Raw genomic sequence first — 18,561 nt, 5'->3', positions numbered from 1 at the left:
ATATTTTGGCCATATTCTATATAGTTTCCCCAGGTGATCCCATCCTGAGCAATGGCTCCATTTTCCAACTCAAAGTCAACTATTTTCTAGTGCATTTCTATAGTACACCATAGAGGCCTCAAAGATCTCCCCCTGCCAAAGATCCTATTAGAGGGCTCACAGGGACTTCACACTTAGCATGTCCCAAACTAAATTTGCCATCTATCTCTCCTTCTCCAGTGATCATAGTTTTAGGCCACATATGCATGCCAGAAACTTGGGAAACACCCCAGTTTTCACCTTTTGCATTCCTTATAACCAACCTCTACATCCTAAAGTAATACATTATTTTTTTAATATCCAAACTAGTTATTTGTCTTTATTTCTACTGTTCTCTCCCTAGTAAACACTACTTTTTTCTCTCTCTCTTGGTTACAGCCAATGCTATGTAATTGGCTCACTACCACCATCCATTCTTTCCTGTCTACAAAAAACAAACAGGGACATCCATTACAGACAGGGACATACCTAAAAAATCCAAATTGTATCACATCACTTCCTTGCTTAATAGAATTCTATTACTTCCCCCCAGAAAAAAATTAAAATTTCACAATACATGAACTGTATTGGAAGCCTCATCTTTTACCAATCTCTTGTTTCAAATCCTACTAGATTTCTCTCATTTTATAAAGTCACCATGTTAGACAGTTTCTAGGGACTTTTTTTTTTAACATACTCTGGAAATGCAGTGATGACTATATTGAATTACTTCCACTTCAATATAAAGAATGTCATACTAAGACCACTTTGTCCAGATTTATTGGCGAGGTAGAAGGGAGTAGGGAGTGGACTGAGGTACCAACCTGAATGAGCATCCAGCTAAACTGGCAAAGATACAGGTAATGTGTGATGGCAGCCATGGCTGAACAGCTGTCCTCAGTGAGTTGGGGACTTACATATGCAGATACCAGGAACACAATCTGGAAGAAACAGATACTTCTATTTTTAAGTCATACTAAACTTGATGAAGAATGTTAAAAAAAGAAAAAAAATTGCTTTCTCATCTGAATTTATGATTCAAAGGAAAAAAATCAGTTTATTTGTTGCCCAAATTCATCTAAGTCTTTCTAAAAATGGCAGTATAAAAATGGATTTTTGTATTTCTAAGAAACAATGAAGGATATGAAATTATGCTACATGTTGCTATGGGCTCATAAGAGGAAATTCTCAAAGCAAACCTCATTCTTACCATTGATAAAACCAAAATCCTATGAAATAATTTTGTTTTATTTAATTAGAGAATAGGAAACAGAGTGACAACACCCTTCCTTGTTTAAATCAAAGCTGACTGAAAAGCAAAGAACCCGAAGCTGGATTTTTGACTTTGATTTTACCATCACATGTTACATAATATATATAACAAAACAGATGTCAAGTGAGTTTAGAAATCAAATTCTATGATTACCTTAATCCCTGGATTTTTATTAAAACTACATTTAAGACTTTTTTTGGAAATCACCTTCACAATGAGGCATCTCTTGACTATATTATTTAAAATTACACCTTCTGCTTTTATCTGCTTTCCACAAGAAAGTCTTCTGACTCTTCTTTTTCCAAACACTACTCATCACCTTCTATCAAGCTCTGTAATTTACTTATTTCATATTTTTCATTGTTGTATCTGTTAGTCTCACCCACTAGAATGTAATCTGTGCAAAAGCGGGATGTTTACTCACTGATGTATCCCAAGCACCTAGCTCAGTGTCTGGTACCTGGTAGGTGCTTAATAAATACTTTCTGAATAAATGAACAAATGAAGTACAATGCTTTTTGTGATTTCTATCACTTTGTTTTTATTCAAAACACAAGAACCATATACATTTTCTAATGAAAAATGTAGCTGGCAAAGGAAAATTTGGACCAATAATATTAACACAACAATGTCTCCATCAATAAATTCCCCCAGGATTCAAGAATTTCTTCTTCTACGTGATTTTTATTAGTGCATTATAGTTGTACATAATGATGGGATTTGTTGTTACGTATTGATACATGCACAGACTATAACAATATAATTTGGGCAATATCACTCCTTAGCACTTCCTCCCTCCCTTTCCCCTCCCAGTCCTTGATCCTTTCCTCCACTAATCTCCCTTTGTCAGCTCAAGTTTTTAACCTTATACTTTTAGAGGCTACTATTGTGCCTAGAATATGAAGTGGTCAATAATTATTAACAGAATAAATGATTAGTTCCCCCAAAAGGGGTGATTGTATATAAGAAGGTAAGAAGGAAACTAGCTAAATTATGTCTCAAAAATGCTTGCTTTCTTCAAAGGAGAAGCCTTAATATTCTTTGAATTTCCTTCTAAAATTGAATAAATTGCTCAAAAATAAATCATAACATTGTGACAAAGCATTATTTTAGTTTTCAAGTGATGTGCCCCTCCCAAATTTTCTTGTCCAAAGAGTGTGTCAACTCTTCTTGAAAACTTCTGCCCAAAGTTGTTCTTAGGGCAGTATCACACGGGTGGATTTGTCAGGACTGCAGTGAGGCCTTCCATGCTGATACAACCTCCATTTCACAGTGAAAGACTCACCTTACTCACCTTCCTTAGGCAATAATTGCATAAGTTCCAACATTACTTAATAATAAATGGATGGGCCGTGGCTGTGGGCCCAGAGGTAGAATGCTTGCCTTGTATGTGTGGGGCACTGGGTTCCATCCTCAGCACCACATAGAAATAAATATATAAAAAGATATTGTGTCCATTTACAACTAAAATAATTTAAAAAAATGGATAATGGATCTCATATCATGCTAAAGTAACTTTTCCTTTTTGAGAAAAAATTTATTTTTGTATTGAAGATTGAATTCAGGCACACTTTACCACTGAACTACATCCTTAGTCCTTTCTATGTTTTTTTTTTTTTTTAAATTCTCAGACAGGGTCTCACTAAGTTGGCCAGGCTGCCCTTGAGCTTGTGATCCTCCTGCCTGAGCCTTCCAAGTTGCCGGATCACAGGTGTGCTTGAGAACTGTTTATTTGAAGACCTGAACTAGTTACTTGCCTCTTCCTGGCCTAATTCCTTCATCAGTAGTAGCTAGAAATTTGAAAAGATAAAGTATAAAGTTCTTTTGTACTCCACAATTCCAGAATTATTTTTAAAATTCACATTACTGATTGAACATTCTATTTATTTAGCCCTGAATTTGGAACATGTGTAATACATACTATTAATGGTAGAGAGTTGTGTTCACATCACCCAGTAGTATTAGGGCTTCAATTTGAGTAGCACTTCTTTTATGAAATTAGTTGTACCCACATTTGGGGCTAATTATTTATTATTTTTATTTCTTCTTGTTGGATTGCTCCTTTACCGATATGAACTGACCTTCTTTGTCTCTGTAGATTAATTTTGGTGTGAAATCTCCTGTCAGATATGAAAGTAGCTACTTCTGCTTTTGGGGGGGTTCTTTTCACATGGTACATCAACTTCTATCCTTTCACTTTCAGCTTATGGCTGTCTATAAAGTGCATTTCATGCAAGCAGCATATAGTTGTATCTTTTTTTAAAAATACATTCTTCCAGTCTATGTCTTTTAATTGGAGAGTTAAGACCATTTCCATTCAACATTATTAGAGAGAGATGTTTATTGACTCCTGCCATTTTGATTTATTTATCATATTTAATTTGGCCCTGTTACTATTTGCTTAGCTACTCTTCAAATGAGATTTTTTCTTGTGTGAGCTTTGAGGTTTATTTATTTTTTTTTAATTTCTTGTGTGTGTAGTATTTTAAGTAAGTTATGTGTGCTGGTTTAGTAGTCATGAATTCTTTTAGTTTCTGCTTATCTTGAAAGGTTTCTAGCTTTCCTTGATTTTGAAGGATAGTTTTTATGAATACAGCCATCTTGGTTGACAGTTATTTTCTTTTAGGACCTGGAATACATTGTTCCAAAACCATCCTGGCTTGTAGAGTGTATGCTGAGAAATCAAAAGTGATTCTGATTGGGTTGGCTCTAAATGTGACTTGATGTTTTTATGTTGAGGCTTTTAAAATTTTATCCTTGTTCTCTGTGTTAGGCATTTTAATTAAAATGTCTTATGGAGAGGTTCTTTTTCAATCTTCTCTGCTGGGAGTTCTGGATGTCCATCTCAGTCTGAAGGTTTGGACACTTTTATGTTATTATTTCCCTGAATAATTTATCCATTCTATTAGCCTGTATCTCATAGCCTGCCTCAATTCCAGTGATTCTTAAATTTGGTCTCTTCATGTTGCCCCAGAAATCTTGTATATTCTTATAATGATGACATTTTTTTTAATACTGTCTGAATGTTTAACGCTAGCCACTTTGTATTCCAGGTCTGAGAGTCTGTCTTCAGCATGGTCTACTCTATTAGACAGACTTTCAACTGAATATTTTATTTTATTTATTTTGTCTTTTATTTCCAAGATTTCTGTTGGATTTCTGTTTGGAAAGGATTTCTCTTCCACTCTCAAGTGTGGACTTTTGTAGGGCACAGTCTTCACTTCCCAAAGTGTCCTAGAATAATCTGGATTGAGATTCCCCTCTTAGGTGTGGCGAACACAGCCTTTATTTTTCTCTGTTTTTGCTGTAGCAATGGATGTCCATAGGTGGGACCTGAGAGCCAGCCCTAGCTGTTTCCATTTGGAGCCTGGTCATTAGCTTGGGTTTTTAATCTCTTCTATTATTTGTATTAAAGTACAACTGAAGGTTGAGTCATTAATTTGTGTGTGGAGCAAGGTGTGCTGTCCTTTGGTTGAGTAGCAGGGTTTCTACCCTGTGAAATTGTAGTGTTCTTGTAGCTTCCCAGCACCTCACAGAATGAGTGAAACAAACAATAGCAACAACCAAAGCAAAAAATATAGAACATCAAATTAAATACTTAGTTCCTGTTATGACATCTACAATGTTAATCACCACAAAACCCAGAAATGGTAGGGTCAGCAATTGCCATTTGCAACAACAATAAGTAACCATGAACTATATATGGCATTCAAGAAAGCAACAGTTTTCAACTATGTTGTCCACAGCAGTAATAACTGCAACAGCATTAATGGTAGGGGAAGGAGTTACATACACCAATGAGTGCTAAAAGATGGTAAGAATACAGTTAATTAAAAGAAAATGATAGTAGAAAATAATTTCAAAAAGTGAACAGAGAGAATACAGAAGAGATGTAGCATGTAATGATTAAAAGGAAGGGGGAAAAAGTAGAAATATCAAAGTAAATGGAGAATGAAAGAAAGAATAATAGAATTTGGCTGTTAGTAGGAGAAAACAGGGAATGAGAAATAAACAAATGAAAAACAATATAAAACAAAACCAAATTATACTAGTCAAAATCCCTCACCCTCAAAAGATAAGGCAAGGAAAAATAACTACATTTTAAAAATGCTAAAAATGAGGAAAAAAGAAACACATATGTATATGTATATATGTTCATGAACCAATCAGCACAGCAAAACAAAGGAAAGAAAGAAAAAAAGAAAGAAAGAAGGAAAGAAAGAAAATTAGAAAGATTATTAATAAAAAAATTAAGGAATCATTTCTACTGCAGTGGTAGTCAATGGGAATAGATGGACACTGACTGTGCCTGACTGTCTTTCTTTCCATTTCTTCTTGGGCAATGTTCTGACAGCAAGAACAAGGGCCAGGCATCACAAATCCCTGTCTCTCTTTGTGTTTCTCACTAAGTTGCCAGTTGAAGTAGCCCAAGACCGAAGTTGATTCAAATAAATCTCAGCTTCTCTTCTCCCTAGTATGATGTAGGATGGGATGGGAAGTACTGTCAGTTGGAGAGCTTGTCTGCACAGACCAGATCCATGCACTACTAGGGTGGGGCTGCTGCAGAGTTTTATGAGTGGAGTTCCAGCAGGTGGTGCTTAGGTCTAATCAGGCCTCAGGGGCTTTACTGGGGTGGTTTCTACTCTGGAGAGATTAGATCAACATATTCCTATGGCCTGGCAGTTGCTGATCTCTGCTGGAAGTCTGGATCTTGGGAGCTTCCCAAGGATTCTGCTTGTCAGGTAGGGGAGCCAATTCTTCACACCCTCTGCTGCCCATAAACACAGCCTTTTCAGGCTTCCTGGGCTTATTCCCTGAGTGTATTTCACACCTGCCTGTCCAGATTCCTGACCCACTTCAGCTGGTCACATACGCCACCAGATTTTTATAAAGGGGGAACTGAGGACTTGAATCCCCTGGGTAAAACATTCTTTGTGCCCGTTTTGCTCACATTCTGCTACGTACACCCTAGGCAACCTGGAAGGTGATCTCCAGGATAGTGCAGCTGTATTTTTTTCAGATTTCCCAGCTCCCAGAGCAGCTGATACTGCATGGCTACCTCAAGATGTCTCCTGCTTCAGCTTTCCATTGCCGGTGGAAAACACTGAACACTTTTTAAGCACCAGTGTACATGCGGCCTCTGGATCAGCTAAGGGCAGGTTGCTTTCTGCAGGTTTTTTCATACTAAATCTGTCCACTGTATTACTGTCTGTTCCCATCATCACTACTACTGCAGCAATTGCCTTGACTCCAATGTAGTCTTTCTTCTTTGTTTAATGTACCCAAATTTCGGAGTCTCTAAGATACTCTTGACTGCCCAGTATTGAGTTTTAGTGAATCTCTCTTTGACCCACCTGGCAGAGAAGCAGTACTTCTGCTGCTTGAATCCCAAGTGAAGGAGCAACTAGGAATGCAGCCTTCCTCTAGTCTGCCATCTTGAATCCTCTGAAGTAAGAATTCTTGGAGAACGTATTACATGTGGCCAAGCCTACCCCAAACTAATTTAATTTAAATTAAAACTGAAATGAAATAATGAAATAAAGCATCCCTGGGTTCAACCCCCATTATAAAAAACAAAATCTCCCAGCATATTTAGCTCACATATCTTTAAGAGTACATAAGCTAAGAATACATGGATTTTTAACATTGTTCTTTTATTCAGACACATTGTGATGACAAGGTAGAAGGTAATTCTGACAGCATCATGTTTAACACAATAAAGGAGAAACAGGAATTTTTTAAAAGTTCTCATTCATATATTCTTTATATATTGATTCATTCGGAAAGTGTTTGAACACCTGCTGTTTATAAAGCACTATGCCAGGCAAGATGAAGAGTATGATGGCAGAAAACTACTGTGTACTAGTTGGATGCTGCTGCATACCCTCTCGTGTGTGTGTGTGGGGGGAGGGGCTGTGTGTGAATATGTGTGTAGTTCACATATAATGATATAATGTCATTAATGTTTTTATCCCAATTTAATAAATTATTAAAGTTGGTCTGATAACTGTAATTGACATCTTTAAAAGTTATTAAAGAAAGTTTTAGAAATTTTTAGGGTTCAAATTTTGGTGTTCTGAATTGTAAGACCAGTGTTCTTTCTAGAACACCATGCTGCTGCCTACAAAGCTAACCCAAGAAGAGTCCCATCTTCAAGTGCTGAAATTCTAGTCCACTCTTTCTCAATCTTTGTTAATCCAAAGCTTATCATAGATTTACATTGGCAATAGAATATAGAATAAAATGTCAATAGAATGCACAATACTGTCTTTAATTCCACATAACATATACACATTTTAACCAAAGGAAAAGAATGAGAATAATTCCCCTGAAAAAAAAAAACAGTATATGTATAATCCCTTTTTTAAGGGACTTAAAAATCCTCTGCTTCTTCTTGTCAATTAGAGGCCTACTGTGCAAGTCAACAGAGAAAACAGAATAGATACATTTGTCTCTGCTTCCATCTAAACAGTAATATAATGAATATTGGTTTTTCAAAAAAAACTTAAATTCTCAGCAGCTCATGATGGTGCATGACTGTACAACAACAGCAGCTGGGAGACTGAGGCAGAAGGATTGAGAGTTCAAAGCCAGCCTCAGTAACTTAGAGAGGCAGTAAGCAACTCAGGAAGAACCTGTCTATGAATAAAATACAAAAAAAAAAAAAGAGAGAAAAAAAAAAGGCAGGGAGTGGGGGGGGGTTGCTAAGGATGTGACCCAGTGGTTAAGCATCCCTGGGTTCAACCCCCATTATCAAAAACAAAAAACAAACAATTCAATTCTTTGTACTCCTTAAGATATGAAAACAAAGTTGGTTCTTTGAAAAAAAATACATAAAACTGACAAATTCTTAGCAATGCTAACAAAGAGAAGGAGGGAGAAATTACTAACATACGGGACAGAAAAGGAAATATCATAACAGACACTACAGAAATACAGAAGATAATTAGAAATTCTTTTGAAATCTTATACTCCAATAAAATACAAAATATTGAAGTCACAGACAAATTTCTAGAGTCATATGATTTGCCCAAATTGAATCAGGATGATATACACAATTTAAACAGATCAATACCAAGCAATAAAACAGAAGACACCATCAGAAGCCTATCAACCAAGAAAAGCCCAGGACCGGATGGATACACAGCTGAGTTGTACAAGACCTTTAAAGAAGAATTAATACCACTTCAAATTATTTTGTGAAATGGAAAAAAGAGGGAGCACTTCAAAACTTATTGTATCAGGCCAATATCACTCTGATTCCAAAACCAAACAAAGACACATCAAAGAAAGAAAACTTCAGACCAATATCTCTAATGAAAATAGATGCAAAAATTTTCAATGAAATTCTGGCAAATAGAATACAAAAACATATCAAAAAGATAGTGTCCCATGGTCAAGTGGGGTTCATCCCAGGGATGAAAGTTTGGTTAAAAATACAAAAATAAGTAAATGTAATCCATCACATCAACAGACTTAAAGATAAGAATCATACAATCATTTCAATAGATGAAGAAAATATATTCAACAAAATACAGCATCCCTTCATGTTCAAAACACTAGAAAAACTAGGGATAACAGGAACATATACTAACATATATTAAAAGCTATCTATGCTAAGCCCCAGGCCAACATATTCTAAATGGAGAAAAATTGAAAGTATTCCCTCTAAAAATGGGAACAAGACAGGGATGCCCTCTTTCACCACTTCTATTTAACACAGTTCTTGAAACATTGGCCATAGCAATTAGACAGATGAAAGAAATTAAAGGGATATGGATAGAAAAAGAAGAACTCAAATTAGAACTATTTGCCAATGATATGATTTTATACCTGGAAAACCCCAAAAATTCTACCAGAAAACTTCTACAACTAGTAAATGAATTCAGCAAAGTAATGGGATATAAAATCAATACCCATAAATCAAAGGCATGTCTGTATATCAGTGATCAATCCTCTGAAAGGGAAATAAGGAAAACTACTCCATTTTCAATAGCCTCAAAAAACAAAAACAAGAACAAAAAATCTTGGGAATTAACAAAAGGGGTGAAAGACCTCTACAACAAAAAGAATGCTAAAGAAACAAATTAAAGAAGACCTTAGAAGTTGGATCTACCTTGTTCTTAGATAGGCAGAATTAATATTGTCAAAATGACCATACTACCAGAAGCACTACACAGATTTAATGCAATTCCAATTAAAATCCCTAAGACATTTCTTAAATAGAAAAAGCAGTCATGAAATTCATCTAGAAAAATAAGAGACTCAGAATAGCTAATGCAATCCTTAGTAAGAAGAGTGAAGCAGGTGGCATCACTATACCAGACCTTAAACTATACTACAGAGTACTAGTAACAAAAACAGCATGGTATTTACACCATAATAGACTTGTAGACCAATGGTACAGAATAGAGGACACAGAGACAAACCCACATAAATACAGTTATCTTATATTAGACAAAGGTTCTAACAACATACATTGGAGAAAAGATAGCCTCTTCAACAAATGGTGTTGGGGAAACTGGAAATCCATGTGCAACAAAATGAAATTAAACCCCTAACCCTCACCATGCTCAAAACTCAACTCAAAGTGGATCAATGACCTAGGAATTAAATGAGAGACACTGCACCTATTAGGAAAAAAAGTAGGCCCAAATCTCCAACATGTTGGATTAGGCCCCAACTTCCTTAATAAGACTTCTACAGTGTAAGAATTAAAATCAAGAATCGACAAATGAGATGGATTCAAAATAAAAAGCTTCTTCTCAGCAAAAGAAACAATCAAGGAGGTGAGTAGAGAGCCTACATTTTGGAAGCAAATTTTTACCACACGCACATCAGATAGAGCACTAATCTCTAGAATACATAAAGAACCCAAAATCATTAACACCAAAAAACCAAATAACCCAATCAATAAATGGGCCAACGAACTGAACTGGCACTTCTCAGAAGATGATATATAATCAATCATCAATATATGAAAAAAATATTTAATATCTCTAGAAATTAGAGAAATGTAAATCAAAAGTACTCTAAGATTTCATCTCACTCCAGTCAGAACGACAGCTATCAAGAATACAAACAACAATAATTGTTGGTGAGGATGTGGGGGAAAGGCACACTCATACGCTGCTGGTGGGACTGCAAATTGGTGTAGCCAATATGGAAAACAGTATGGAGATTCCTTGGAAATCTGGGAATGGAACCACTATTTGAACTAGCTATCCCACTATACCCAAAGGACTTAAAAACAGCGTACTACAAGGACACAGCCACATCTATCCACATGTATGGATAGAATCAAAGGAAAGACTTTTGAATGCTAAAGTAAATATACCTCTGAGTGTCTTAGGTGTGTCGGGAAGGTGTTTTATGTAATGCAGCAGATTTTGGCAACTACTAAATGGCATAAACTCGCCTGAACAGGTTTTTATGATTTTTTTTAATATTACCATGGTGAAAATACAGTACAAAAATCAATCAACATATTTACAGTTTTAAAATGGCATATTCTGTACATGTTCTTGTCTCTGCTTCTGTAAATAAAATAAGGTACAGATTTGCTAATGTTAAATATTAGCAGTTAGATCATTTAGCATGTCATTTATTTTCTTACCACATACAACAATTAAAAGATACAAACACACACCAATAAGTAATTTCATAGCTGATACTCAGACCCAAAGACAGTTGGAGATAGAAAATGTTCCCTCCATCAGTGTATGCACAGTTGGATTCAGGTATTTGTTTTAGCATATGGCTTAAAAATGTTAGTCAATCAAATGTTGTCATTTATCATTAAAAACAAAATAATACAGGTTGTCAGTATATACCTCAATTTTCTTCATAGCTCATCATTGGTAGAGTGTTTTGGATATCTGCCACTCACAGATGAAGACATTTTTACAGGTCGTTTTATAAAATGCAACAGTCAGGTTTACCAAAACCAAAGAGCTCTTTTTCCCCACTTTAGAATTATTATAGAGGTATTTAATTATAGTTTTATTTTTTCTCTTTTCTTTAAAAACGTATTTTCTCTCTGAGAAACAGATCTTTATGAGTCATCCATTAACAGTGACTAGTCTTTTTCAACTGGTACATAGCCAAAGAATTACTAACTTATTTTTATCAGTAATAATAATAATAATAATTACCATTTAACGAATAGTTATTATGACTAGCTGCTGTGCTAAATGCCCTATAGACATTACTTCATCTTATCCTTCAATAACCTATGCAATTTAGAGATCACTGCCTCTGCTTTATAGAGGAGGAAACTGAGACTTAAGACAAGTAAATAAATTTGCTAAGGTCACAGACATAAGATACAACAGAGCCAGGACTCAGGCCAAGTGTGAGGATTCCAAAGCCTATGTTCCTCACCACTTTATAATACTTAAAATAACCACTCAGAATGATGTACTCATATATCTGAAAAGTCACTAAGGCCACATACTTCCTGTTCATACAGGTTCTCAAGAAGAGCATAAAATCTTTTCATTTGAAGGAAGAACAGGCATAAAGGCCAGCTGACATGTCAAGATCATCCAAATATCACAAAGGTTGAACTAAATGTTTACATGTAGACTTAGATTCTCAAAGTCATATTTCTTAGTTCTTTGATGACTGCGTTTAGGAATTCTGTGGAAATAAAGTTTTTATGCCTGGAATGGACATTGAAATTCTTCACATAGAGTACACTGAGCTTCGTATTCCACTCATTTACTGATGGAACTGGGTCATGACTCAGAAAACTCAGATTATAGGCAATTTTGTTGTTGTTTGTTGTTAAGTGCCTTAGAATAAAACCATGTGAATTTTTCCATTTTATATTGTCAGTAAATATATGACCAGAATCTTTTATACAAATAACACAGTCCAGACTGCCAAAGTTACTTTGAAATCATGTGACAAGTTTACTTGAAATACATAGTGAAGAATTGCCATTTTTGCTTCAGAGTTATAGATTGAAAATAGTTTGATTCAACTTTTCATGGAATTCCTTAAATTTATGCATGGGTATGAGCTGGGAAGGAAATATAATTGAGTGGATTTTAAGACAAACTCGGAAATTCTAATACATTTCTACACAAGTCTAACTGTAGTTCATTAACTCAAAGGCAGAATCTAACCTTACTGTGTAGATGCCAAAGTTTATACTTCCTCTTCCTAGGAACGTAAAGGAAACGGAATGACTTCAGATGTTTCTTATAAATAAAAAAGCCTTTTATTCACATATAACATGGAGTATATGCTTCCTTGCCTTTAATTATGGAGAGTTTTCATTTTCCTTCTCTGTATGCCCATATTTTAAACTACAAAACAGAATTCCCAACTACTGTATCCAGTGTAGAGTGGAACAGAGAACATAATATCAAAGACTAATATTACTGCACCATTGTTTTTGTTAGAATTGCTCTGCAAAGTACAAAAACTCTCCTAATTAGAAAAATTTGTACTCCATGTAGGTGTATAATGTGTCAAAACACATGCTATTGTCATGCACATTTAAAAAGAACAACAACAAGAACAAAATATTATACTGCTCTACAAAAAGATTTGTAAAAACAGGAAGAAAGTTTTTGAATATAAGAGCACTTTACCCCTGATAATTATTTTCTCATTCCTTCATTTATTCATTCAAATATTTTTCTGCATGCCTGATTCTAGAGCCAGGCTTTTGTTATTTTATTTTGAGTTCATCTATGTAAGACCCAACATACAGATCTCTTTGCTTTGGAATGGCAGGTAAAACGTATAGGCAATAGAAGTTATAGGTCTTTGGAACAAAAAATAAAGAGATGCATTGTTTCTAGATTGGAAACAAGGAGATATTATGTTTCTGATTTATTTGTTTTGGAATTAGGAAGAAATGAGAGTCAGTTTGGACTGCAATAACTAAACAACAATCATTTACTCCTGAGAGTTCCAGAAGCTAGAAGTTTAAGATCAAAGTGCCAGCAGTCCAGGTGGCTGGTGAGGGTCCCCTGGTTTTGCAGATGGCCCCCAAGCAAATTCCATCATATTAGAGATTAGGCCTCAACACATAAATTTTAGGGGTCAGAAATATTTTGTCCACAGCAAAGTAGAAACAGAGCACCCAGAGAGCGCCATGAATTAACCCTAATTATGCTATTTTCTATGACTCAAACAACTTTTTAATTAACAGCCTAGTAGACCATTATTCACATAAATGATATACTGATTCACATACTTGAAGATGATCTATGGAAATATATAAATCACTACTAAATTGTATACATAATATTAAAATTATATTAATAATATAAATTATTGCTGGGTGCAATGGCACGTGACTGTAATGCAAGTGGCTCAGAAGGCTGAGTGCTGAGGATCAAACTTAGTGCCTCATGCATGTTAGGCAAGTGCTCAGCCACTGAGTTATAGCTCCAGCCCTCCATTACTTACTAATTGTATGAACTTAGGAAAATGATAGACTTATCTGGAACTCTCTTTCCTCATCTGTAAAAGAGATAATAATTACATTTGTAGAGTTATTGTGAAGGTTAAAAGTATTAATAAGTATAAAACTTTAGATGATTTACTATCATTAAGTTAACAGGCAATTTGTTCAAACAGATGCCACTATTTACATGAAATTGGTTAGGTGAATAAACAGCTAGCAACAGAAGACTCTATTTTTTCTCACTGGTAAGTTACTTGGAGGTCAATCAATCACATTTTAAAGAACTAGAGGATTCTATGTTATTAATGAAGTCATATCTTCCTATGAGTTTCTCAATTTTGAATCAGTTTCAATTTTGTTTTAATTTTGCATAACTATTCTTGGAGAAGAAACATCAGGAAATTCATGAATTATCTAGAGTCTTCAATATTTGAATAGCTCAGTTCAAAAACAGAAGAGAAACTGAATTAACAATAAGCTGCATCCTCCAAGAAAATTCAGTTCTTGAAGTTGTCCAAATGGGCATATGAATTCTAGAATTGTCCTAAAATAGAGTGTTTTGTGCATATTGGGTAATGTTTTTGCTCAAATAAATGGAAAAGGAAGTAATCAACATTATTAGGTTCTTAACAGTGTGGTACTCTTTTGTGGTTTCCACAGTTGTTTCACTTTAACTCTCATTTAATTCTCTTAATCCCATAAGGTTATCATCCTTTTGCGATTGCTAAGGAAACAGAAACTCAAAGGTCTCATAGTTAACCAATGAAAAGCTTGGACTGGGCTTATCTGATCCCAATTCAATTACATTTTTGCTATTCTCGGCTATTTTTATGTTGCTTTAAGAAAATGATTGAAACTCAGGTAATAGCTATCATTAATTCTTTAAATGTGGAGACAGAGTTGAGATTTGCAACATAACTTTCAAGATTATTTCTGTTAATATGTTTCCATATTATGGAAATATGTTGTAAAATGGTTACTGGTGATCCTCACGGGTGAATACAATTGTGCTCTTTTCAAATAAAAAAAATTGTATGAAACTGTTTTTTAACTTATTTTATATGAACACTAAAATCTGTATTATTAAGTGATAAGATAGGTGACACAATGATTCTCAACAGAAAATCAAGTGGCTCTCTTTTAAAAAAAATAGTGAACAATTTTCTATGGAGGGAATAATGAAGAGGTGTACATAAGAAAACAAGGCAAATCAATACAGACAAGTCAAGAGCTATATAAAGTCCACTCCAGAGTCTATATGGAAGACATTTGAAGTGAAATTCCAGCACTCTCCATTTATAACTGTGTACACGGAGAGCTCACTTGAGTTCAGATTTACAAGGGGAAAATTTGATTCTCCCAAGTCATAAAACACTATTTGGAGTAAAACAAGGACTTGTGTAAGTTCAATGGTACTTTGACCATACTGTATATCATATATCTACAGATAAGCCAGAAGCCACTTTTATTGGTATATTCCTAATACTTAGCACATTGGCTGGATTAGTGAGAATTTAATAAACAGCTGTTGAATGAAGATTTGTTATATTTAAGATATAAATTTATTTGGAAATGTTTACAAGCATATGGTTTCAACTTGAATTGGAAATCTGTTGATTTTTGCTAGCACCATTAAATTATTCACTTTAAAATATATTATTAACTATATGTCAATTATTTATAGCTCTGGCTTCTACTAAGAAATTACATTAACTTAAGGGAAATGTTAACTCTTATGAGTAAACAGTGACAAGAATAAAATACAATTTTATTCCATTGGCTCTATTTGAGATTAGTAATGATCAGATGGTTTAGTACACTTAAAATTTAAGGTAGTGCTATAATATGAATCTTAAATGTCCCTCAAAGACCCATGCATTAAAATCTTGCTCCCCAGAGTAAGGCTCTTAGGAAAAGGTGAAAGCTTTAAGAGGTGGGACCTAGTGGGAAATCTTTAGATAATTGGGGGCATGACATCAAGTGGGAACTTCACCCCTTCCTATTGCTTTCTTTCTCTTCTCAGCCATGAGTGAGTAGTGTTGCTCTACCATGTGTTTCCAACAATGATGTGCCACCACAGACCCAAAACAATGGAGCCAATTGACTACAAATTGAAACCTCCAAAATTATGAGCTTAAATAAAACCTTTCTCTTTTTAAGTTTTTATCTTAAATGGTTGTTAGCTGGAAAGCTGAATAACATAAATTGCAAAGAAATAATTAAAATCATGCTTTGTATTTTCAAGGATCAACAATAATTATGGGAATCTTATTCATTCTTTTACTAGTAAAGCAAGAAACACAGGTATCTTCAAAACTTCAAGTCACTTTCAAAATAACCCATAATTCTGACTTGTCCCCTCTTTAGTGCTGGAAAACTTATTACCTCTCTACAATACAATTAAACTAATTCTTACTTGAAAGGCAGAGACTATCCATTCGGAGTACTCTGTAAAAGACATAAGGAACAGGAAAAAAAAAGTTTTCTACTTAGGAAGAGTGGACCATCTAGATACAAAGATAAGTGAATGCCATATCAAGCAAGGGTCCACACCAGATTCCCTCTCTGCTATAGCTTTTTAAAAAATTGTTGTTGTTTATAAAATAATTATTGCTTGTTCTGCAAAGTTAGAATGAATATAAAGAAAGACTGAGGCCTATCACTATTAATGTAAGTAAAGTAAAATACTTAGCATTAATTATTTTCAATTAACCACATCATCCCTAGGAAGAAATCAAAACATAGGTAGTAGAACATTGTTTATAAATTGATTATTTATAATTATGTGAAATAATTGGAGATAAATACTCAAACATAACCATCCCCTCCAAAGCTCTAAACCATCCAGTGTGCTGGCATCAACATATTCTGTGTATCACTCAGTGGCTCAGGTTATTCAAGCCCTTGACCCAAGCACCTTTTTTTTTCATCATCCTGTGCAATTATTTCTCAAATCTATTCTTTTTATATACTTGCTATACTTTTTAAATACCTGTTGAATATATCAGTCCCTCTCCCATTTCCACTGTTATCCCTCATCTGGACTACTACACACACATACACACACACACACTAATTTATCATAAAGGCAGGCATAAGAAATTCATTTTGAGAATGAATTTATCAAAATGTTTATCTCACTAGGAGATAAACATGGTTTCAAATGAAGCACAAAAGTTTTAGTCTATTCATTCCTGTTTTTCAATATAATGGTTGCAATACTTTAATGGATATATTGCCAGTTTTTCTACATTCAGAAATATTCAATTGTTAAGATGCTGGTGGTGCTCATGGACCCATCATTGTGCCAATTTCATGTGTAACAATTTGTAATTCTGGAAATGATTAATGAAACTGAAGCAAAGACATCCCTCCTTTGTCAAAGAAACTCCACATCAGAACACCGTGTACCATATTGAGTCATTTCCAAATAGTCAGTATAACATGATCCACCTTGAAAGGAGAGGACTGGTCTAGATGAAAGGTAATGTACCTTACATTACATCCTAAAATTCTACTATTTATTGATTTAGTTGTTGATCTAATTTTTGCTTCCTTCTGTCTAATTATTTGAAAGCATCTCAGAATACCTGTGTCAGACTCTAATCAAAACTAGCCATCATGTACACCCTTTAATGCAGAAAGCACCTAGAGAATTTCCCTGAACAAGAAAATGAAAGTCCCCTGCTTTTTACCTCCTGTGTTCATGATCACACTCTTTTTCTAGATACCTATTCTGAGACTCTGCTCTTAAATTCATTACCTCCAACATATACGTCTATAATGCTTCTTATTAATTTTCCATCAATTTAAATTTAACTTTTATGTTCATTAAAAGAAATACACATACATGGTTTTTAAGACTATTTAGTTTTATAACAGACTGGTTGCTCTACAGCTGTCATCTGGAATTTCTCTTTAGGTCCCTTAAGGATTTTTCCTTTGTGTCTCCCCTTTGCTATCCACATCCACATGTTTCCTGGATTCTGTATCCTCCTCATCATTCCCCCTCTTTTAGTGAAGCACATCTCTCTTTTTTCTTAATTTTCTGAGATATGGTACATGGAGGTAATTATTGGAGGACTTGCATGACTAAAAATCTTTTACTTTTCCTCTCAAGTGAGTGACAGGTTAGGTGGGGAAAAAATTCTGATATAAAAACAGCATGGTTAGAATTCTGGAGTCAGTAGTGATGTTAAGAACTCTGAAACCAATTCCCAAGAAAACTCTTAGGTTGTCTTTGTATTCACAGTGTTCTAAAATGCCCTGATAATAATGAGCCTTGTTTCATTTGCTAAGCATTTGAAGAGCTTTTATGAGACATTCTTCAATTCCAGTAAAATTTAGAGTATTGTTTCTCTGACAATTTCCTCCCTTTTATATTTTTATTTTCTGACTTTCTGATCTCCTATGATACAGGCATGGGACCTGTTGGTCTGATTCTTTCATTTTTAAATTACATTTTCTCTTTTGTTTACTATCCCTTTGTTCTCACAAACCATTTTTGCTTGATATTTAAGATAAGAATTCATTTTTAATTTGTTAAATTAAAGTATAGCAAATATGCAGTAGGGTACACTAATTATAAATTACAGGTAAAAAAATTTAAAATGTATAGACCCGTGTGGCCACTATCAATATCAAGATATAGATCACTTCCAATTCCTTACAAAGTTCACTCATGTCCCTTCCCACTCAATACCTACAGCCTGAAATATTACCACGTATATGTGCATGAACATCAAATAGTTTTGCTTCTTCTTGAACTTCCGACATATAATATGTACTATTTTATGTATAGTTTATTTTTCTTAACAAATATCTGTGAGATTCATTCATTTTG

At 34.5% G+C, this 18,561-nt stretch overlaps 1 protein-coding gene across 2 annotated transcripts in view; it reads right to left on the bottom strand.

The window, feature by feature from the left end:
• The window catches only part of Adgrv1 (adhesion G protein-coupled receptor V1), a 548,667-nt gene that overhangs the window by 183,362 nt on the left and 346,744 nt on the right, over positions 1 to 18,561 (bottom strand). For both annotated transcript variants that reach the window (XM_048811397.1, XM_048811398.1), the window contains one exon: positions 843 to 959. In XM_048811397.1, coding sequence (XP_048667354.1) covers positions 843 to 959 — 117 coding nt within the window. The remainder of the gene's footprint in view (positions 1 to 842; positions 960 to 18,561) is intronic.

Source organism: Marmota marmota, unplaced genomic scaffold (genome assembly GCF_001458135.2).
Source record: "Marmota marmota marmota unplaced genomic scaffold, marMar, whole genome shotgun sequence".
Taxonomy (NCBI): Eukaryota; Metazoa; Chordata; class Mammalia; order Rodentia; family Sciuridae; genus Marmota; species Marmota marmota.
The sequence above is the reverse complement of the archived record's forward strand: the minus strand, read 5'-3'. Positions and strand labels throughout refer to the sequence as shown.